A 22,227-nucleotide genomic window follows, 5' to 3' on the forward strand; every position below is an offset into this window, starting at 1 on the left:
GCCCGCTCCCGCCAATAGCGGCCCGGCGCGACCCGCTGCTCAGCCAATGGGAAGGCGAGGAGAGCGCTCTGCCTCGCCCACCCCGCCGGGAGAGCGTTTGCCTCCCTCCCGGCCGGGCGGCGGTCGCCTTGGGAACGGACGGGGCCACCCCGCCGCGGGGCATGCCGGGAGTTGTAGTGCGGCGCGGCGCTCCCGACATGCCGCGCGTGCTGTGAGTTGGCATTTTCAAGCGGGTGAAGGGGCGGCGGGGGCAGGGCGGCTCCGAAGGGGCTCGACCCTTCCGCGGGCCCCAGATGGGGCGCGGCGCTGCCGTGGGCACGGTCCGGCCGCCCCCGACCGCCCTCGGGCGGCGCCTCCCTGTGCCGGGGCTGGTGACACAGCCCCGATTCCGAGAAGTTGCTCTAAGTCCTCGACCAATCAGAAGTGAGCGCTCGCCGCGCGCACCAATGGGCGGGCGCGGGGGGCGTGGCCTCGAGAACTCGGCTGACCCCGATGACTTGGCAGCGCCGCGCGATGACTGGACAACTTCTTTAAAGGGGCCGCACCCGCCGCGGGTGCCGGCGAGGAAGAGCGCGGGGCAGCGGCGGACCGGTCCGGCCCGACCAGAAGCGCTCACCCGCTGCCCCATCGGCACTGCCAGCGCTGCCGCTGCCGCCCCGCGGGGCGAGGATCTGAGTTACGGTGCCCCTTTAAAGCCCTTTCCTGCCCTTCGTCCCAGTAACAGCTGATTGCGGCGGGCCAGGGCCCGGGGGCCAATCGGCGGCCGCCACGTTCCACCCACGTGACTCCCACGCGCCGCCGCGCCATGCGGCGCTGCCCGGCAGGAGCTCCCGGTGCCCTTAAAGGGGCCGCGCGCGGTCCGGCCGCCCGGGGCTGTCGTGAACGTGTGCGCCGTGGGTACCGCCGCACCCGCTGGTCCCGGAGGCCCGGCACCGCTCGGGCAGCGGCGAGAGGACCCGTCTCAGTTCACGGGCACCGGGGCCGGGCAGTTCCCGTACCGTGCGGTGCCTTGCGGGGCAGAGGACAGCAGGGTCCCGGGGCGGCGGGGCTGCACTGGCCCCGCCGCCCCGCTGCGGCTCCCCTGGGCACTCACCTGCCGCCGGCGGGGTCCGCCCGCGGCGGGTGGGGACCCCTTTAAGACCGGCTGCCTCGTCAGCGCGGCTCGCCCGGCTCCGGCTGACAGCCCGGGGCGCCTCTGACGTCACGGTGACGTCACGCCCCGCGGCCGCGGCCCGCCCCGCCGCTGCCCATGCCCAGCCCCGGTCCCGCGGCCCGGCCTCGCGCACCCGCCGCGGCCCCCCCGCCCCGCGGCCGCTGGAGGGAGCCCGGGCCCGGCCCCGCGGGGCCCCGGCGGGGAGCGCGGCCCGGCCCCCCCCGCGCACATGGCGGCGCGGCGGCCGCATGTGACCGCCGTCACCTGACCAACATGGCCGGGGCCGCCCCCGCCGCCGCCCGCCGCGGCTGAGACGCCGCCGCCAGGTAACGCGGGGCCGCCGGGGCGGTGAGGGACTCCACGGTGGGATGAGGGCTCCCCGGACCGGCCCTCGGGGCCGCGGGGCTCAGTCCGGCTCTGTCGTTCCCCCACCGGTAGCGAGGGCCCTGAGCGGCCGGGGCCGCCTGGCCGTGGCTCGGTGCCGGGTCCGTGCTCCTTGCTGTGAGCATCATCTGTGTCGCCCCCGTGGGCCCTCTCCGGGGCCCTGGGACTGCAGAGATCCCTTTGAGCGCCCAGTGCGGGGGTTGTGGTGCAGAGATACCGTCGTGTACCCCCTCCAGCTGCGGAGGTACCGCTGTGTCCCCACCACCAGTCGTGGGGCTGCAGATGTCCCCCTCCACAGGCCATCGTGCTCCTTTTCCATTCTTGGGGCTGTGAATGTGCCGCTGTGTCCCTCAAGCCTGGGACTCAAGAGGTGCCATCACATCCCTCTCCCTGGCTGTGGATGTTCCATTGTGTGTCCCCCCACCAACCCTAGGCCTGCAGAGGTCCTGTCCTGTCCCTTCCCCAAGGGGTGTGCAAGTCCCCATCGTGTCCCCATCGTGTCCCCATCATGTCCCCGTGCCAGGGGCTGTAGAAGCCCCACCACGTTACCCTCCCTGGCTGCAGAGATCCCATCTTGTCCCTCACAGCCAGGGCTCGTCCCTTTTCAGCCCCCCCACATGCAGGCACAACAACCAAGCTCCTCAGAACAGCTTTTTTTTAACCCGGGTGCCAATGGGGAAGTGAGACTTGCTTCTCGCTGGGGAGGGCAGGGTGGTTCTGCGCCACTCTGCTCGCTCCCAGCCTGTCTGAGCCACCTTTCTCCCCGCAGAATCCAGCATGGAAGGCTTCCTGCAGAGTGTGGAGAAGGACCTGAACATCGACCGCCGGCAGCTGGCCCCCGAGAGGACCCACGTCACCGCCTTCGTGCCGGCGAAATGGCTGCAGAGCCTCAAGGAGCGCCGAGTGCTGCCAGCGGCCTGCCCGCGGCCCGAGGGGCTGAGCGAGGTGGAGGTCAGGACGTTCCTGCAGCACTCGGTGCAGAAGCTCCCGGCGGGCTGGACACGGGTGGAGATCCACGGGCTGCGCAAGGCCCGGCTGGGGTACCCGCTGCGGGCGCAGCCCCCTGAGCAGCGCTGCGGCGGCAACGTGGACAGCCTGCACGGCTTCATGCAGAGCGTGGCCACCCAGAACTACCACAACCTGTGGGGCCGGGCTCACGGGCTGTACGCGCGGCCCTACCGGCGCCCGGACGCGCCACCCACGGTGCCGGCGCTGGACGCGCTGAGGGCTGCCCTGCACAGAGCCTACGGCTGCCCCGTCCTCCAGGTGGGCAGGAACGTGCCTGGCACGTCCCCTGCCAAGGAGAGCGTGGCCAAAGGGGTGCCTTTGTGCCCCAACGTGCTGCAGGCCGAGGCGCTGCTGGAGTCGGCCGACATGCTGTACATCATCTACCCCTACGTGCAGTACTGCCTGCACGACATTGTGACCTTCAGCCCGGCCAAGCTCACCAACAGCCACGCCAAAATCCTCTTCCTCCTCTTCCACGTGCTGCAGGCCATGAAGGCTTGTCACCAGGCGGGTCTGGCTTGTGGAGATTTCTCTCTTCGGGACGTGGCTGTGGATGAGAAGCTGTGCAGCCGGCTGCGTGTGAACTTCAGAGGGTACGAGGGACCGGGGCAGGATGAAGAGAATCTGGAGGGTGGTCTGGAACGAGAGAGCGAGCAAAGCCACATGCAAAGGCAGGAGGGGACGTGCAGTGCCTGCCAGAAGGACCTCCGAGACCTGGTGTTGCAGTGGGTGCACGGGCAGGTCAGCAACTTCGACTACCTTATGCATCTGAACAGCTTGGCTGGGAGGAGAATGGGAGACCCCAATTACCACCCGGTTCTTCCGTGGGTGGTGGACTTCACTACCAAAAATGGCAAGTTCAGGGACCTAAGGAAATCCAAATTCCGTCTCAACAAGGGGGACAAGCAGCTGGACTTTACCTATGAGATGACCAAGCAGGCGTTTGTTGCGGGGGGTTCGAGCGGGGAGCAGCTCCACGTCCCCCATCACATCTCGGACGTGCTCTCGGATATCACCTACTACGTGTACACGGCCCGCAGGACACCCAAGGCAGTGCTGTGCTGCCATGTCAGGTCCCAGTGGGAGCCCAACGAGTACCCAGCCAGCATGGAGCGCATGCAGAGCTGGACACCGGACGAGTGCATCCCAGAGTTTTACACAGACCCCTCCATCTTCCGCTCCATCCACCCAGACATGCCCGACCTGGATGTGCCGTCGTGGTGCAGCTCCTACGAGGAATTCATCGAAGTTCACCGCATGCTGCTGGAGAGCCGGGAGGTGTCCCAGGACCTGCACCACTGGATTGACCTCACTTTTGGCTACAAGCTGCTGGGGAAGGATGCAGTCAAGGAGAAGAACGTCTGCCTTCACTTGGTTGACAACCACACGCACCTGACGACCTACGGGGTCGTGCAGCTCTTTGACCAGCCCCATCCCAGGCGCATGGTGGGACCTGCCTACACTCCTGCTGAAGCTCCAGCCATTGCCCGGCCTCTGCTCCAGAACATCCGGGAAACTGTGGTTTTGGAGGACATCCAAGGCCAGGTGACGGATGTGGTCAACGGGTTGGTCCTGGAGGCTATTCCCAGTGAAACCACCTGGTCTGGGGAGAAACCTATCGCTGGTGAGGATGATTTGGAGCAAGGCACGGAAGCTCTGGATTCCATTTCTGCTCCTGGGAGAGCCCCTGACCAGCCCTGTGCCACTGTGCCTCCAGCACAGCCATCCACCCTCCCTGCTTACGCCACTGACGGCAAGTCCTCGGGGGTCCGACCGCTCCGTCGGAGCAAGGCAGGGGCTGTGGATCAGCTTGACATGAAGATCACGCTTCCTGAAGGCTTCAATCCTCTCCAGGCCCTGGAGGAACTGGAGAAATTGGACAATTTCTTGGTTAAAGGCTTAAGCAGTGAGATGCAGCTGATGGAGCAGCCGTGGGAAGAGCCACCCTTGGGTCTCTCAGACCTCTTCCAGAGGGACATGCAAGCTCTGGGCATCCTGGTAGCTGAGATTATATTTGCACCGAGGCTTCGTCCTTCGAAGCCCGACGCGTCCCTGTTGGAGCGGTTCCTGATGGTGAGGAACCTTTGCTGTTACCATCCCAAGGAGATCCCGGCCCCGCTGCAGCACGTGCTGCACGTCCTGCTGCAGCTGAGCGTGCCCGTGGAGAAGCTGCTGAAGAGCAGGCTGGGCAAGGGCGCAGTGCAGTTGTTTGAATACAAACCCATCTCCCAGGGCCTCCCCCCACCCTGTCCCATGCAGCTCCTCAGCCCCTTCAGCTCCATTGTCCCCTTCCCCACGTACTTCCCAGCTCTGCACAAGTTCATTTTCACCTATCAGGCAAAGAAGATCGAGGATGAAGGACAAGGCCGGGAGCTTGTTTTCCAGCTGTGGCAGCAGCTGGAGGGAATCCTTTCTGAAATCACTCCTGAGGGCTTGGAAATTCTTCTGCCTTTCATATTATCTCTGATGTCTGAGGAAAACACCGCTGTCTACGCAGCGTGGTACCTCTTTGAACCCATAGCTAAATCCCTCGGGCCCAAGAATGCCAATAAATACCTGCTGAAGCCCCTGATTGGAGCCTACGAGACGCCCTGCTCCCGCCACGGCAGGTTCTACCTGTACACAGACTGCTTTGTGGCCCAGCTGATCGTGCGCCTGGGGCTGCAGTCCTTCCTCCTCAACCTGCTGCCCCACATCCTGCAGATCCTCGTGGGCATCGAGAGCTCGCGGGAGGAGAGCAAATCCTTCCTCGGCACCGCTGAGGATGATGAGAGCGGAGGGGAGAGCCCAGTGTCGTGTGTGTTTGGGGAGGAGATCAAGATGGATGTGGAGCACAGCTCTGCTGCGCTTGACCTCCTGGACTACACCTCTGGGGTCAGCTTCCATGACCAGGCCTACCTGCCCGAGGGTGAGGACTTCCAGAGCGGCCTCTACGTCGGGGAGTCCCTGCAGCCCCAGGAGCAGGAATCGCTCAGCCTCGGCCGGCTGAGTGACAAGAGCAGCGCCAGCGAGGTGTCCCTGGGCGAGGACAGACCTGCAGATGGGGACTCCCAGAAGGACAAGAGCAGCTTGAAGTCGATGGACAGCAGCCAGGACCTGAAGCAGAGCGAGGACTCCGAGGAGGAGGAAGAGGAGCATGAGGAAGAGGAGCACGAGGACGCGGCAGTCGATGCAGAGCTGACGGTGGTCGTGGATGCTGCTGGGGCCTCTGTGGATGTCACCCTGGCTGATGACAGCAGCGAGCCAGAGGATGGGGAGGGAGAGGAGCTGCCAGATCTCTCTGACAAGGAGCAGACTATACTGCTGGGTAAGAACAGCATCCAGGCTGTTGGGCAGAGCTGGTCCAGCTTTGGGGGTGTTTGTGGTCCCAGCTTGGAGACAGTGATGAAACCAGGGTAAGAGGCCAGGACTGCATGTCAGGGTTGGGGCAGCAGGGGTTGATAGCTAATGTGTGCCATGCTGGGCACTGTCCTTGGGACTGCTGTTGTTTTGCAGACACAGCCTGTAAGATGGTGAGGTGGCTCTCGGCCAAGCTGGGCCCGACCGTCACGTCCCGCTTCATTGCCAGGAACCTGCTCCGGCTGCTCACGTCCTGCTATGTCGGTAATGCCTCTTCCCTGGGTCCCAGGGTGGGCTGTGCCCCCAGCCTGTCTGCTGGTGCTGCTGGTGCCTTGGGTGTGCCTGCTGCTTCAGCTCATGATGTGTTGCTCTCTGGGCAGGCCCGACCAGGCAGCAGTTTGTACCGAGCAGTGATGAGAACAGTCCCCTGAGTACGGGGAATATCTACCAAAAGCGGCCTGTGCTGGGAGATCAGGTGTCCAAACCGGTGCTGGCCTGCCTTGTGCACGTGGCATACCTGTATGGAGAGCCTGTCCTCACCTACCAGTACCTGCCCTACATCAGCTACCTGGTCAGTATTGCCTTTTTCTCCTCTCTGTTGGGGCAAGAGCTGTGTGCAGGCACAGAGGGAAGATGTAAAAAAAAAAAAGTACAGCCTCACCAGGAGCCCCTTGCATAAAAACTGAGCTTGGCTGGGCTCTGCTGGGCCAGTGTGGGCTGAGCAGCCCTGGCTGTGTTGGCTGGGAAGGGCAGGAGAGGCACTTTCACCCTTTCACAAGCTCATGGCTGTGTTGATACCCCTCTTTCCCTGTCAGACCTTGTGAAAGCAGAGAAAAAACATTTCTTCTGCTTTTCTGTGCCCAGACAGAGCTGGCACAAGGGTGGGATTGTGATAAGAGGCAGGAGGAGCAGTTTGTGCTGCTGTGAGACTGCTGGGGTGAGTTCAGAGGTCTGTGTGGGTAGATAGGGGTGAACTGGGGGGAGACCAACGGGTTTTCAACTGAACAAAAAGCACTGGCAAGGCTTCACCAACTTTTCAGCTTGAAGTTCATAGCAAGAAGGAAATGTATAATGCAGCTGGTTGAAAAACTTAATTTTTCATTAAAAAGAAAAAGGTTTTGAATGTTTTAAACAGGCTTGTTTTTCATTTTGTTCCCTCTTTAGCGGTTGTAAACACTTTGGTTATGGATTCTTGTTTAAATGGAAAACTTCAGTAGCTTTCTGATAATTTAAACATAGAGGAAAAGAGGCCACAGCTGTTCATTTAAAGAAAACAAAAAGGCATTGTCAGTTTTTCCAGTGTTGAAGGGGAGATTTTTCAAGGGAAAAAATCCCATTTTTCAGCAAAAATCATTCTCCACCCAGTTGCAATCATAGCTCCAGCTGTTCTGCTTTGCTTTCCTAAGCTCATTGCTTGGGGGCACGGAGGGGATTAATACCCCTGTGAAACAGCATTTGGCAACCTGATACTGGAGCAATGGAACTTGCAGGTCACAAATAGGATAAAGTCAATCCTTCTTGCAGGATTTGGCAGGGTGGCTATTTTGTGAGAGGAAGAGCCTCTGTGATGAGCTGGAAGATGGCAGGTGTACAAGAAATATAGCAGGAACTGGGAATTGTCTGTGGGTTTTGTTACTGGCTCTCTTTTCTTGGGTGTTTGATTTGTCTAGGAGTTAGGAAATAGGACAATCTAGAAAGAAATATTTTAGTGTTGCTGCTGATGTTATTAACTCTTTGGCACTGCCATAACAGCAGCAGTACATTGTCAGCAGAAAAAGGATGTGCAGTTCTGCCTCATGAAATTCTTAGCAGCTGGATTTCTAGAAGTCAGCAGCAGGTTTGCCCATGATTTGTGCTTGGATATTTCATGCAAGGATTGTTCTTCTGCAGACTGTGGGATGAAGACACTGATTTTTGCTTTTAAATCATGTGTATATGAGTTTTCCCCTCTCTCTGTACTGGCAAATGATGTTCTGGGGTGTCCAAGGTGGCCAGTGTGGGGTTGTTGGTCTTTCTTGTGGGGATGTTGTACTCTGCAGAGGAAATCTGTGAGCTTAGAGGTGTCATTCCCCATTTTCTCCAGGCTCATCTGTGCTGATAGCTGCATGTCAGTTTTTGGACTCATCCCTTGAGTACCAGACATGTTTTGCTGTTTTGATTTGGTGCTCAGGTTCCTCTTCCAGGAGCTGTGACCAGCAGTGCTGTGCTGGGTTTGAGGCTGAGCTCAGGTGACCCCAGGGTCACCTTTGCTGTGTCCTGCTGGGCAGGTGGTGGCCCTGGCACTGAAGGAGTCCCTTTCACAGGTTTTGTGTCACTTGCTGTGTCCTGCTGGGGAGGTGGTGGCCCTGGCACTGAAGGAGTCCCTTTCACAGGTTTTGTGTCACTTGCTGTGTCCTGCTGGGGAGGTGGTGGCCCTGGCACTGAAGGAGTCCCTTTCACAGGTTGCACCCGGCGGTGGCTCCAGCGGTGTCCGGCTGAACAGTCGGAAGGAGGCCGGGCTCCTGGCTGCTGTGACACTGACACAGAAGATCGTGGTGTGTCTCTCTGACACCACACTGATGGACATCCTCCCCAAGATCAGTCAGGAGGTGCTGCTCCCAGTGCTGGGCTTCCTCACTTCTCCAGCTGTCGGGTAAGCGCTGCAGGATTGGCACAAAATCAGGGACTTGGGAATGGTTTTGTGGTGGGGGCCTTAATGCTTCTGGGGCTGGAGGGTGTTTCTGCTCTGATGTGCATCTCCTTGCACTGGTACACTGCTGAAGGCATTCTGATAACACAGAAAAGGCAGGAAGCATGAGGCAGAGGATGGAAAAGTGGTATGTGGAGGTTAGGCTGGTCATGGATGTCCTCTTCAGTTTCCCCAGTGGAGCCCAGGCCCGTGTTGTCCTGTGTGTGAAGACAATCAGCCTCATTGCCTTGATCTGCTTGCGGATTGGGCAGGAGATGGTGCAGCAGCACCTGAGTGACACAGTGAGAACCTTCTTTGGGGCATTCTCGCTGCTGCAGGAGCTGCAGGACCAGGTCAGTGGTGTGGGAGAGGTCCTGCACATCCCCAGATGTGGGAATTTGGTGGGCATTCCACATTTTTGTGTTTGTGTGATTTGTCTGATCTTGTTTCTCTTGTCCAGGGGTTGACAGCAGAGTCGCTGAGCAGCTGTGAGGTGCCAGTGATGGAGGTGCCCCTTTCGGATGGGAAGCTGCTGGCCCTGGATCCATCTGTGCTGGTGGAGTTGCAGAAGGTGTTCAACCCCGAGATGGCCTACATCACCTACATCCCCTTCTCCTGCTTGCTGGGTACGCCCTGGCCACCAGCTCCAGGGATCTGTGAGGGAGCTCTGTGCTCTGGGTGTGTGTGCTAGGCCTGAACTCCAGGGCAATCACAGCTCACAGGGCTGCTGGGGGAAACCCACAGCTTCCACAGCGTGGCCTGAGCTGATTCTTGTCTTGGGAGCCCACTAGACTTCAGCCTGCTTCAGCAGGGAGCAGATGTGGCTGACTTGGGGGATGCTGTGTCCACATCCCTGTGCATGGAGGGAGATGATGATGATGATGATGATGTTGGGGGCGTTGCTTCCCTTGCAGCCACGTTGTCTCTGTCTCCTCAGGTGACGTTATCCGGACGGTTGTGCCCAACTACTCGCTGGTTGAGAAGCTGGCCAGTCTCCACCTGGAGAATGTGAACCCCCAGAACCTGCAGGTCATCAGCCTGGAACAAACACCGAGTGTGGTGGGCTCAGACCAAGACCCTCGAGGGGCTGAGCCCTTCTCCAGCCCCCAGGAGGACACTCACTCCGGCACTTTTGGGAGCGTCCTGGTGGGGAACCGCATCCAGGTGCCGGTGGACACGCAGCGGGAGGGTCTTGGCTTGCTGCGCCTCGGTGCTGGCACTGATGGATTCGTTCCCAGCTCGTCCAGCGAGGAGAACGCCCTGAAACACGACCTGCCCCGCAGCACCCACATGCTCTGTGGGAACTGGCTGGCCTACTGGCAGTACGAGATCGGGGTGAGCCAGCACGACCCCCGCTTCCACTTCCACCAGATCAAGCTGCAGAGTTTCTCGGGGCATTCCGGGGCCATCAAGTGCGTGGCACCGCTGGGCAGCGAGGATTTCTTCCTGAGTGGCAGCAAGGACAAGACGGTGCGGCTTTGGCCGCTGTACAACTACGGGGACGGCACCAGCGAGGTGCCAGCGCGCTTCACCTACGCCGAGCACAAGAAGTCGGTGTTCTACGTGAGCCAGCTGGAGGCACCGCAGCACGTGGTGAGCTGTGACGGCACCGTGCACATCTGGGACCAGTTCACGGGTAAGAAGGGAAAGGGCGAGGAGCTGGAGTGAACTGCTCAGCTGAGGTTGGATGGTTCCTGTTAAAAACCAGCACAGAACTGGAGATTTGCTGTGTCACTCGCCCTGCCATAATATCTGTCGTCTTTTCACAGGCAAACTTCTGCGGACTTTTGATGAGTTAGACAGCAAAGTCCCCATCACAGCTGTGACCACCATGCCACCTCCCTATCACAGCATCTCTGTGGCCAGTGCAGACTCTGTGCTGAGGTTCATTGACCACAGGAAGCCAGGAGTACAGGTAGGGATGTGGCGCTCTGTGAGTCACCTTCCTCCATCCCTGTGCTTAATGACGGCATCACAGCTAGCCCAAAGCCCAGATCCCAGCTGTGATGGCTTCATGGAAACCACCTTGTCCCTTAAATGCCAGCTCTCCTGAGCTTCATCCCCCAGCTGGACTGTCTCTCTTGCAGCACGAGTTCCGCCTGGCCAGCGGCGTGAGCGCGGGGCTCATCCGCTGCCTGGCCGTGAGCCCGAGCGGCCGCAGCGTCATGGCCGGCTTCTCCTCCGGCTTCATCGTGCTGCTGGACACCAGGACAGGGCTCATCATGCGGGGCTGGCCTGCCCATGAGGGAGACATCCTGCAGATCAAGGTGAGAGGCTCAGCTGAGATCAGCGTGGGGCCTTATTGATGCTCTGAGGCCGTGTGGAGAATCCTTCCTTCAGGGCTTGTGTGCTCCATCCTTGTTCCATCCCTTGCAGTGTCCCTAAGAGGCTTCCCAAGCTCTCCTGCCCTATGGTTAGTGCTGCTTCCAGCTGTTCTTGGTCCAACTCATGCTGCCAGAGTTCAGCCCTCCTGGGTTTCAATCCCTGCCAGGCAGGTCTGCAGCAGGAGCAGGGAGGAGCCGTGGCTCCCGTGAAGGAACAAATGTGTTGCTTTCTCCACGGGGCTCTCGGCTTCCCTGGGAGAGTGTTGCTCTAATGAATAACTCTTGTCTATATTTACCCACCCCAGGGAGCAGTGCTGGGTCTCCAGTGTCCTCGACCCAAACGTGGGTTAAACAAAGTTCAGCAGTGTTGGTTGTTTACTCTCTCACTAGCTCTGCTAATAAGCAGCTCCAGGCTTCTCCTACCCACAGCAGTATTTTCAACCATGAGAGGCTCCCAGTTCCTTCTCCTGAGAAGGAAAATAGTTTGGCAGGTGATTTAGTGGAGAGGGAGACTGCATGGTAATCCCTGTACCCACTGCAGTAGTAACAGATGATGAATGAGGTGTGTTGGGTGTCAGGGTGTTGTTGAGAAGAGGCCCAGCCCATCTCTTGGAGGAGATTTCCAGCTACCAGAGCATGCTTTAGCTTGCAGGGTCCACCCAAGGCCCTGGTAACATGCTCAGTACCATCAGCTGCTTGGAAATGGCTTGGACTGTCCTGAGGGATTGCACTGTGACCATTGGATCACTGACAGCCCCCTGCTGCTCCCATGTGCAGCACCAGATTGTGAGTTTTCACAGAAATGTGGGTTCACTGGCCTTTCCTCTCCTGCAGGCTGCAGAGGGCAACGTGCTGATCAGCTCCTCTTCAGATCATTCTCTGACTGTCTGGAAGGAGCTGGAGCAGAAACCTTTGCACCACTACAAATCTGCCTCTGAGCCCATCCACGCGTTCGACCTCTACGGTAACGAAGTGGTCACCGGCACTGTGGCCAACAAGATCGGGGTCTACTCCATGCTGGAGTCCTCAGCCCTGCCCACCAGCACGACCAAGCTGAGCTCAGAGAACTTTCGGGGTACATTGACCAGCCTGGCAGTGCTGCCCACCAAGTGCCACCTCCTGCTGGGCTCGGACAATGGCATCATCCGGCTCCTGGCGTAGTGAGCCCGGCCTGGCAGCTGAGGCTGCCCTGCAGTGCTGTGCTGGAGCTGGAAGCCAGCAGCGTGGCTTTTGGAGGAGGCAGTCAGATGTTTCTGAGCAGAGGATGCAGGGGGAGGTGTACTTGTTGCATCTCTAACCTCTTTCTGTATCTTGAAAAAGAAAAAAAAGCCATAACTGAGAAACCTCCGCTGCTGCTGGGAGAGATATTGGGCGTTGTAGGTCACTGTCACCCCTGCAGAGAGGCCTGGAGCTTTCCTTACCGTGTGTGCCTGATCCCTGGGGGACTGTGAGCTGCCCTCCACAGTAATAGGGACCACAAGTACCTTCCCCGCTTCAGTTTAGGGGTAAGAGGTGCCCCTTGACAAAACACAACAGTTTAGCTACTGCCACCTGCACTTCCCCTTCCCTTCCTCTCCTGAACCACTGCACAGCCCCACTGGGATGGCAGGAGCTGGGCCTGGGAGCTGCTGCCTTCAGACCACATCTCCTCCTGCCATGGCCAGTGCTCAAAGCCCAGAGGAGGTGCTCTGTGAACTTCAGGTTCTGCCAGCTGAGCTAGAGGCTGCATGGAAGGAGGAGAGGTTCTCCAGAGCCCTTCTGCTGCCGTGCTGGCTCCAGGGCAAGGACTGGGATGGAAGCCAGCCAAGGCACAAGCCCCATCTGCTCTGCCAGTTCCTGTAGGAATGGGCTGCTGCAGAGGGGCAGATTGGGGTGGGAATGTGGCTCTCTAAGGAGGCCAGAACTAGATGCTTCCATGGGGATTTTGGCTTCTGGAGCAGCGGGCTAGGGCTGCTGGTTCCTGCCCCAGCATCCCATGATGATGTAAGGGGTGAGGAATGCCATGAGTGCTATGCACTGGCAGTGATCCTCTAAATCCTCTTCTAATCCTCCCCTTCATGCTACTCAGGCTCCTGGGGGAGACAGGACAGCAAAAAGGTGCTCAGTTTTGTGCCCTCCTGCCCTTGTAGGGTGAGGCAAGAATCCAGCATGGTCTGTCTTTGACCTTTCCTTTGGGACAGTGCTGTCTGTTCCCACCCCAAAGGCACAGAGGGTGCTCTTTGCCCCACCAGTAGGAGCAGTTTCCTCCCTTCTGTCGCAGCCCTTTTCCCACCCATCCTTCAGCCTAGCCAGAGCCAGTGTCAGGGGAGCAGGAATCTCTTACCTTGGGCAGAGGAGGAGCTTGCTGTGGGGAGGGGAAGGGCTTCCACCCAGCTGCAGCTGGGGAGGTGAGTGGTTGGCCAGTGCTGTCCTTCCCTACCCAAGGGGAGCTCTCAGTCCCGTGTTGCCTATTAATCATTTGCAATAGATGTAAATATTTACTTCTAATAAACTCTTTGAAAGAGCTGCAGAGCCGGGTGTCTGTGTGGAAGTTCTGTGCTGGAGGGGCTGGGAGTGCTGGCTGCAGCTCTCCTGCTGCTCAGCCAAAGTGACACCTCCTCCTTCAGGCTCCTCTTGTGTTCAGGGGGAGCCCTGGATGTAGGATGGGACTTTGCTGCACAGGATTTGCTTTCCAAGGGGAAATAGCTCCCTGTGTTGCAGCAGCACATCCCAAATGTGGTTGCAGAGCTCAGATCTGTCACCCACACTCTGGGGTGAGCTTGGGAACCAAGAGTTGCTGCAAGGAATGGATGAGCGGAAGATGCTGTTGGTGCTCCCTGCTGGTCCTCAGTGCCTCCTCTCCCACTGAGGACACGGGCAGAGGCTGGAAGGATCACCACCACTTCTCCATGCAACACAAATCCACTCAGGGCAGGACTGCTGGAGTCCTGCCTGTCCCCAAGACATTTTCTCCGTGGCCCAAGCAGTGTGTGCATGTCCTGGGCACTGGGACCAGCTGCCCTGGGAGAGCTCTGGGGCGTGCTGTGCCCCAAGGGAGGGAGCAGCTGCTCTGGGCTCAGCCCAACCTGGCCATCAGAGCCTGCTGGGTGCAGCCAAGGCACCCTGGGCACCTGGCCTCTGTCAAACCAGTGCCTCACAGGGTGCAGCAGCAGCAGCTGGGACTCCAGGAGGGAAGAGCTGGGGGTTTCAGCAAAGAAAATTCCCAAGCCAGAGAGTCCTGTGTCAATAAACACCGAGCCCTGTGTTTTCACTGAAGTTTATGAATAAAAGAGAATATTCCTAGCATGGGGAGTGTATGCAAAGTAGAGCCACTTGCAAATTGCTTCAGCTGCTGGGAGTTTTGGAGCTGGTAAATTTAGTGTTAAGGTGGTCTTGAAAGTTCAGCAGCCCAAAAGTGTGTCCCCATCTCCAAATGCACCACAAATTCACAATTCTCCCCCAAACAGATGTTTAACCGGATGCTGTAGGTCAATATTTGCCTGCCAAATTTTCAAACAGGGGGTGGTGCCGAAGGTCGCTGCTGGGAGGGCTGGACCAGAGCTGTGTGTGCCCCATGCAGAGCTCTGGACAGGCTAAAGCAGGTGCCAGCTCCAACGTGGACATGAACAACCTCAGGTAAGGGACAAATCAAAGGATTTGGTAAAAATGAGGGCTCCTCCAATGGCCCTCTGGGAGAGAGGGGTGAATTTGGAAGAGGGTTAAAGGATGGGCACCACCAGGGAGGAGGAGGGGTGTTTGGGGTTGTATGTGACTGCAGGATTTGGGGTGAAGGAAGGGAAGGAGTGAAATGGCCTCAAGTTGTCTTCTGCCAGTGGGATCTCAGCCCAGCAGTTCTGGGTGAAGTAAGGACTGCTTGGAGAGTGGAAAGCAGCCCCAGGAATTAAATGCAGACGCCATGCAGGGGGGTGGGCTTTGGGGTGGAGGTTTTATGGGAAAGAGAAGGTATTTTATTTCTGTCAGAAAGGGAAAAACGGCTGGGTAAAGCTTTGGCCAGGGAATGGGTGGGGTTTTGTCCGTGACCCTGGAAGCCCTGCTCCCTGTCCCACACTGGAACTGGAGCACGGAGGTGGGAGAGGCAGGGTTTGCCAGCAAAGGGGGAACACGAGTGCTGGGAAGGGGAGGACTCCTCCTCCCAGGACATAATGCTGGGAAACTGCTCTGGTATTGCACTTCTACCTGCAAATCCCCTCCCAGACAGCACTCACTGAGCACCTGCAGGTCCGTAGCCCTTCTCCCAAGAGCCTGGGGCACAGCTGAGGATGCTGTGCCTGTATCTTGGTGGTTTCCATGGGAAAGGAGCAGAAAGGCTCTTGTCTCTTTCCAGAGGCACAGTGTGTGCAGCACTGATTAGGGAAATACCATTTGCAATCCAGAGAAACCAGGGCAGCAGGGTCAGCCAGGCAGGATCCAAGCGGAGCCTGGCTGTAGCTGCAGCTCTGCTGCGGGGCCCTGCTCCTCTCTGATTTCCCTGCCTTGGCACCAGACCCAGGAGCCCTGTGTTGTTTCCTCGCAGCATTGTTCATCTCCTATTGCTTTCCACAAGCTCCTGTGCCAACCTGTTTGGCCAGGTTGATAATTTTCTCCCTGTAGACCTGAATAGGCTGAGCTCGCAGCTGGAAATATCTCCTCTCTCAGCTGGTCCTTCTGTTCCAGGAAAATGGGGTTCCTCTGGGGGCTGCTCTGCCTGGCTGCTCTGCACAGCCTCCCAAGGGTAAGTTGCTACCTCAGCAAAGAGCAAGGGAAATGTGGTGGCTCCCTGAGCCAGACCATGGGGCAAATACCACCCAGAGAAGCCCTGGAAGGCAGATAGGTGGAGGACACTGCTGGGAGGTTCACCAGCAAGGTTTCTGATCTTTTACCCAGCTAAAATAGTTGTGGATGTTCTTATTAGTCATATTTCTGTAGGAACTTTTCTTTTGGAACTTGACCTCAACTGTATTTAGTGACCGTGACCTGCAGGAGTTAACAGGAGCTTTTTGAAAAGCAGGTTTTTCCTCCTCCCCCCTTTTAAATCTGGATCCCTGTCAGAAATGAGATTGCAAAACTCCACTGCTCACTCTCAAAAGGATCCATTATTTTGTACCAGACTAGCCTGACCCCTTTCTAAACAAATCCAGGGTTTGCAGTGTCTCCCAGCTCCTCACTTCTACCTCCCCATGTCAGACCCCACTGCCCCTGGGTCTGCATCCCAAAATCCTGCCTGTGCCGCTGCCTTGTGGGGACTGCTACAGCCAGGATTGCAGTGGGAGCAGGGAAGACAAACTCTGGAAATTCAGAGGGACCTGACTTTGTTTCTTTGTTGATTTTTTTCCCCACAGCTGGCACATGCCAATGACCAGCAGCGTCTCTTCCTGGACAAAGACGGGAAGCTGAGGGTAAGCACTGATGAGTTCCACCCAAGGGAACTGAAGTTGTGCTGTGGGATTTGCAGATTTTCCTGAGAAAGGATGAGCCCAGGCAGTGCCAGTGCCATGAGAAAGTTCATCTTTCCCAGCTGCTGCCAATGCTGTGCTCCTTCTAGCTGGAAGTTCCACCCTAAATAACTGAGCAGAGTATGGAGTTAACATCAGTGCTGGTGTGTGCAGGGGCTGGCAGGTGGATGATTTAATTTCTGAGTGAAAAGGAAAGGTGAGGGAAGCCACCAGCTGCGAGGACGACAGGGAGAAAGATCCGTAGCTGATCCAACCCACTCAGCTGGGATGTTTCAGACCATACAAATGTGAGGAGTAGTGGCAGTGTTAAAGCTTAGAAGAGTGTAAAATGAGGAAATTTAGAGAGAAGAAGGATGGACTAGAACACACAGGTCAAGAAAACAGATGCCTGGAGGAGGACTTGAGCCAAACGATCAGGGCTGTGACAGGAGAAGGGGCTGACCAGTGTGAGGCAGGTGGGCACTGCTAAAATGTGTGAGGGGAGGAGATGAAATCAAGGCTGAGGATGATGGATCTGTAAATGCTGAAGGCACAGGATGTGTGCCTTCACATGTGGCACAAATGCTGTGCTGCTGGTGAGTCTTGCCCTCAAGCTTTCCTGAGACAAATGGAGGAGGAACCACTGCCAGACCCTCACTGCGTCCATTTGTATCCACAGGATACAAAACCTTCTCTTTTCCAAAGCCATTCCCTCAAATCATTATCCTCAGGGTTAAAGGGAAACTGAAGCAAAACCACCAGCAGAGCAGAGGAGTCCAGCTCTGTCCAGTTTTCTCAGCCCATTTAGACATGCAGTGAAAGCCCATGGGGGTGTCACTGTGCTTTTGCTTTCCCAGTGCTATCCTTGTTTCTCCCCAGGATGTGAAAAGCGCTGGAATTGCACAGTTGGATTTGGTGGAAGCCATCCCAACCCAGCCAAAGGAAAAGCTGGTAGAATTTTCTTATGACAGCTTCCAGGAGAACCATGGACCCATGTCAGCATTCACCACCACCCTGCCAGACACGATGGATGATTGGAACTCAGAAGATGAAGCCGTAGCTGAGGCTGGGGGCTGTCGTGGGAAGAAATCACCTGGGGAAAATGCCTCTTCTGAAGAGGAAGGAGAGGCTGGAGATAAAAGCTGTAAGATGACTTGGAAGAAGAGCCAGAGGCTGGCAGATGGCTTGATGAGATTCAGCATTGATCTCCTGAGAGAGGTGCAGCTGGAGTCCAACAGAGCCAACGTGGTCCTGTCCCCCCTCAGCATCGCCCTCGCCTTGTCTCACCTGGCACTGGGTAATTCTTAGTGGCAAAACCACCATTCCCTGTTTCCTCTCCCAGAGGCACGAGCAGCCAGTGTGCAAGATGCAAATGAAATACAGTCCTTTCCACTTATCCTTGCTCCTGCAGCTTTAATTAGGCATGATTACAATTGAAGCTGCCCTCTGAGGCTCCGACTCTCAGATTTCTCCAGCCTCTTCTGTGAGGCACGGTGTGTTTCTAACAAGAGGCAGCCAGAGTAACATCCCTGTTTTCTACTTGGTGGGCATGAGACCTAACAGGAGTTTGATTTTTAGGAGCAGCAAATCAGACAGAGAAGCATTTGCTGGAGGTGATGCACCTGGAGTCAGTGCCCTGCCTCCACCCCATGCTGGGCACCCTTCGCAGGAGGCTCACAGAGTCCACCCTCAGCCTTGGGTCACGTCTGTACCTGCAGAAAGGTGAGAGGAGGCCCAGGGGGGCTGGACTGGTGTAAGATAAACCTCCCAGTCACACAGAGCGATGGAATCACACTGGAGACATCAATTTCCCCTACTTCCTCCTCTTGGGGAGTGTCATATCACACTGAGCAAACCTTTCCCATCATTCCTCCCCTCTGCCAGGGTTTGAGGTGAAAGAGAAGTTCCTGGAGGATTCAGAGAAGTTCTATGGAGCAAAGCCCATGACCCTTTCTGGGATGAGTCAGGATGACCTTGTGGCCATAAACAACTGGGTAAAGGAAGCCACTCATGGGCAAATTCCCTCCTTCCTCCAGCAGCTCCCTGAGAACACAGTGATGCTCCTGCTCAATGCCATCTATTTCCACGGTGAGCTCCACAGGCCTTCCTTATTTTTTCAAGAGGGAATAGTTAGAACTCCACTTTTCTGCAAGCCCTGTAGCTGAACAGCATCTCCTCTCCTCGCTTCCTGCTAGGCAATCTGCTTGTTCTTGTGCATCTGCTGTTCCTCTTGCTTAGATTTCTTTACAGTAATGATTCCCAACTGCTTCACATGTGCTAAAAATGTTACTTGACAGCAGAGCCAGGACACAGCAGGTGGGACCTGCAGTATCTTTGCCTCCTGGTTCAGGATCCCAGGCAGTGGCACATCCCTGCTCATCTACTCAGTGATCTTAAAGGTCTTTTCTAACCTAAATGATGAACCAGGTGGTTTGCAGCTCACTGCACACCCACCACAGAGCTCAGAGGCAGCTTCTGTGGATTTCTCTCTGACTACAGCACAGTGGTCGGCCACATCTTCCTTTTTTAATTCCCTGAGGGCTGTGCACAGACCAAACACTTCCAGTGTAAATCTACAAACGTTTTACCTTGGTCTTGGAGCAGTGTTTCCCCTTCTGCAGCACAGAGGCAATACTCCCCATTTTTCAAAGCACAAACATAGTTTCTTTTATCTCCATAGCCTTCAGTAGTCTCCCACGCTGAGGCATGAGGATTAACCCATGTTCTCTTTGTTATTCTATAGTTTCTTTCTGGATGATAAGAGTTTCCTGCTGTTAGGGCTCTTCCAGCCTCGCTACTGACTTCTCTTTGCTGTATTTTCACTTCCCTGGTCACTATTGGCCTTGTTAGAGAACTCAAGATAGGAGGAGTGCCAGCTCAGCAGTTTCTGGTTTTCTACCCAAATTTAACTTCATTAATTTCAAAACTTTTATTTTTACAGGGTTTTGGAGGAATAAATTTAATGCCAGCTTCACTGGGCCAGATGTATTCCACCTTGACAGTGAGTTTGTGGTCCCAGTTGAGATGATGAGAGCTGCTGAGTACCCCCTGAGCTGGTTTACACTGGAGTCCCAGGATATTCAGGTAGGGATCTCTCAGGAGCACTGCAAATTTTCACTGGAATTTCCTCTTGCTGTGGTATTCTACTAACTGCAAGCATTCTCTCCAAAAAAACATTTTTTTTTTTAACAGGCATAGCACACAAAAATTTAATAATCATTCTTTGTCCTTGCTCCCAGCAAGAATGTTGAATCTTCACTTTTAATCTCTAGGAAAAACCACAAAGAGGTATTCTGACTAACTGGGAATTAATAGAGTTTTAAAGCCCTGAGTTAAAGATAAATGAGGAAATATGGAAAGGAATTCCCTCTGACAATGTGCTGTTGGAGTTTTTCAGACTCCAGAGTGGGGCAATGTGGGCTTTCACTCTGCCATGTGCTCAATCTTCACCAGCCAGTGGCTAATACTAAAATCTAAAGCTGTTATTCCAACAGATTCTCCTCTGGAGAAATCAGATCCCTCCTTCTCACCAGGCTGTTTTCATCCAAGAGCAAGAGTGGCCCTGCAGACCAATTAGGAAAAGACTAAATTAAAAGCATCACTTTCTGGACTTCCCTTCCTTTTCCCTAAATTCTTCTCTGGTTGGTTTTATTTCCAGGTAGCCAAGTTTCCTTTTAAGAGTAATGTGAGTTTTGTGGTCCTCGTACCAAACCAGAACACCTGGAACACCTCTCACGTGCTGGAGAACTTCCCTTACAAAGAACTGTGCAGGCTTTTCCCCAGAGAGGTGCCCACCATGGTGAAGATCCCCAAAATAAAGTTGGACTACAAGCTGGAACTCAACCAGGTTCTCAGCCAGTTGGGTAAGGCCTCTAGCAGGGTTTGCACAGAACAAGAGGAGCTGATCAGTCTGGCTGCTGACACCAAAAGCTGCCACCCTTGTTTCTAAAGCTGTACCTCACAGCTTGTTCCAGAGCTCCAAACTCTCCCAGCTCTTCTTCCTCTCCTCCTCCTTACTCCTTGCTTGCCTGGCACCAAATGTTTTGCTCCAACTAGATGATACTACAGACAAGGCAGCGCTCACAGCTTCTCACAGTCTTTACAAGTTCTCCCTGTTGTAGCCAAAACAAACTTCTCCTGTACATCAATCTCAATCTCTTATTTTGTCCTTTAATTCAGTGTCCAGGACATGGAAATTGCCAACAGAGAAAATGCAGATCACAAAACCTGGAGCTGAAATAAAACACCAGGTGCTGCATTTCCAGATTAGAATAATTTAAGAGTTCACTTTGTTTTGCTTAGACTTGCTTAAAAAAATAGTCTCAGTATAAGTGTTTCCAGCCCAGCTAGAAAGAGTCTCCAGACTTGCTGCTGCTTTTAAAGGATGACTTCAAGTTCTTACTCTACTATTCTTAAAGAGGTGGAATTTTTGTTTCTGTTGCCTGTCAGTTTTCCAGTTGTCCATGGTGGGCAGCACGTGGAGCGACAGATCAGGGAATTGCTTTCTTCAGACAGCTTTGAGAAAACTCAGAACTCATGGCACCAACTTGGTCTCATTTCTCTGCAGGCCTCCAGGAGCTGTTCACGAGCCCAAATCTCCAGAAGATCACAGAGGAGCCTCTCTTTGTGTCCAGTGTACAGCACCAGGCCACCCTGGAGCTTAAAGAAGATGGGGTGGAAGCATCTGCTGCCACCAGTATCGCGGTGTCACGCTCGTTCTCTACCTTCAGCCTCGACAGGCCCTTTGTCTTCATCATCTTTGAGGATGAAACAGGGATCCCACTTTTCATTGGCAGTGTCCGGAACCCCAGCCCAGATGCTGCTCCCCAGATCCGAGAGCCTTGGGACTCGCGCGAAGCCACAGATGCCAACGAGCACCACGTGCCCAAATAACAGAGGGCAGAGCCTGAGTGTTCTGGGACTCCTGCCTGACCCTCTGCACCTGCTGAGAGAGACCTCCTGCCCCTCTGAGGCCACAGGGGGCAATTCCTTGCTGTTTTCCTTTACAGATCCCTAGAGACCAGTCCTGGGATAGCCCATTCCAGACCTGATGAGCTTCTCCAGGCTGTTGAACCTGTAAAGCTTGTTCTGCCTGGATTTCCCTTCCAGGGCTCTCAGTCATGGAAGGGAGACTTTCTTGTCCCCAGACTGTTATTAGAGTCTTCATTAAGATCTTATAAGAGTCCCCTGTAGCCTGGAATCATCATTAGCATCTGGCAGCTTGGACATCAGCCAGGGATGTATTAATGTGGCTCTTCCTTCCGCAGCTCTTGGGAACACGAATCCCTCAGTGTTCCTCTGAAAACCATCTGTGCCCACCTAGACATCGACCTCCAGAGCAACTGGACTAGAAACCAGTTGTCTTCTCTAGGATGAGTCACAGCCAATTCCAGGCATGGGTTCTTGTCAAAGATTCCCTTTTCCCACTCCTTGGCTATTTGGATCTGATGTAGGAGGCTTTGCAGTAGGAAACCCCTCCCTTTAGATCCTTCTCTCCAGCCCTTCCCCTAGAGGCTGGGTAATGCTAGATTTTTCAAGGAATATTTTATAAAGTGTTTTTTAGTAATTTTTATGTTGGCAGAATAATAAATAATAAAGCAGAATAAAATTGCTGAAAGTGTTGCATTGAAGGACCCAACAGAGAAAGGAAAATGGCACAGAAATTTAGTAATTGCAAAGATTGGGAGGAAAAAATTCTGGGCAGGTCAGAAGAAAAGAGAGGAGGGGCTCTGGCAGAGGATTTCTGCTTTCTGCTACACCTTGTCCCAGGGAACAACAGGGGCTGTGAGGTGAAATGTCAAAGCTGTAAAGATTCTCCAAGGACCAAGTCAAACAAGTTTTGGGCATCTCCCCTGCCAAGTGTGCAGGGGATGGATGCTCTCTGGGTCAGAGCTGGCTTTGTGAGATGGCAGAATTCCCTGAATTAGGGCATGAGCTCAG

General features: G+C 55.5%; 2 protein-coding genes across 3 annotated transcripts; both read left to right on the plus strand.

The window, feature by feature from the left end:
• The first annotated feature begins 1,370 nt into the window (after positions 1-1,370).
• WDR81 (WD repeat domain 81) lies at positions 1,371-13,387 on the plus strand. 2 transcript variants are annotated; one of them, XM_015646935.3, is made up of 11 exons: positions 1,371-1,479; positions 2,307-5,852; positions 6,041-6,148; positions 6,265-6,455; positions 8,326-8,516; positions 8,740-8,905; positions 9,013-9,178; positions 9,490-10,188; positions 10,322-10,467; positions 10,640-10,819; positions 11,711-13,387. In XM_015646935.3, the coding sequence occupies exons 2-11, from the start codon at positions 2,315-2,317 to the stop codon at positions 12,035-12,037; spliced, it is 5,712 nt and encodes a 1,903-aa protein (XP_015502421.1). In that variant the 5' UTR covers positions 1,371-1,479; positions 2,307-2,314; the 3' UTR covers positions 12,038-13,387. The 2 variants fall into 2 exon arrangements, with proteins under 2 accessions (XP_015502421.1, XP_015502422.1); XM_015646936.1 differs by lacking the exon at positions 1,371-1,479 and adding an exon at positions 1,604-1,781.
• A 1,004-nt stretch (positions 13,388-14,391) lies between these two features.
• Positions 14,392-21,917, plus strand: SERPINF2 (serpin family F member 2). Its single transcript, XM_015646909.2, has 9 exons — positions 14,392-14,491; positions 15,530-15,587; positions 16,195-16,251; positions 17,167-17,584; positions 17,866-18,009; positions 18,172-18,375; positions 19,229-19,371; positions 19,946-20,150; positions 20,855-21,917. Exons 1-9 carry the CDS (start codon positions 14,430-14,432, stop codon positions 21,178-21,180), a joined length of 1,617 nt encoding a protein of 538 aa, XP_015502395.1. The 5' UTR covers positions 14,392-14,429; the 3' UTR covers positions 21,181-21,917.
• The last annotated feature ends 310 nt before the right edge of the window (positions 21,918-22,227 follow it).

Source organism: Parus major, chromosome 19 (genome assembly GCF_001522545.3).
Source record: "Parus major isolate Abel chromosome 19, Parus_major1.1, whole genome shotgun sequence".
NCBI lineage: Eukaryota > Metazoa > Chordata > Aves > Passeriformes > Paridae > Parus > Parus major.

Excerpts from the sequence above, each read along its gene's own strand:
- SERPINF2 (XM_015646909.2), top strand. The coding sequence starts at position 14,430 with ATGCAGAGCTCTGGACAGGCTAAAGCAGGTGCCAGCTCCAACGTGGAC. Across the intron at positions 17,585-17,865 it reads CTTGTCTCACCTGGCACTGG|GAGCAGCAAATCAGACAGAG; the intron begins GTAATTCTTAGT and ends TTTGATTTTTAG. Across the intron at positions 18,376-19,228 it reads CAATGCCATCTATTTCCACG|GGTTTTGGAGGAATAAATTT; the intron begins GTGAGCTCCACA and ends TTATTTTTACAG.
- WDR81 (XM_015646935.3), top strand. The coding sequence starts at position 2,315 with ATGGAAGGCTTCCTGCAGAGTGTGGAGAAGGACCTGAACATCGACCGC. Across the intron at positions 9,179-9,489 it reads CCCCTTCTCCTGCTTGCTGG|GTGACGTTATCCGGACGGTT; the intron begins GTACGCCCTGGC and ends CTGTCTCCTCAG. Across the intron at positions 10,468-10,639 it reads ACAGGAAGCCAGGAGTACAG|CACGAGTTCCGCCTGGCCAG; the intron begins GTAGGGATGTGG and ends TCTCTCTTGCAG.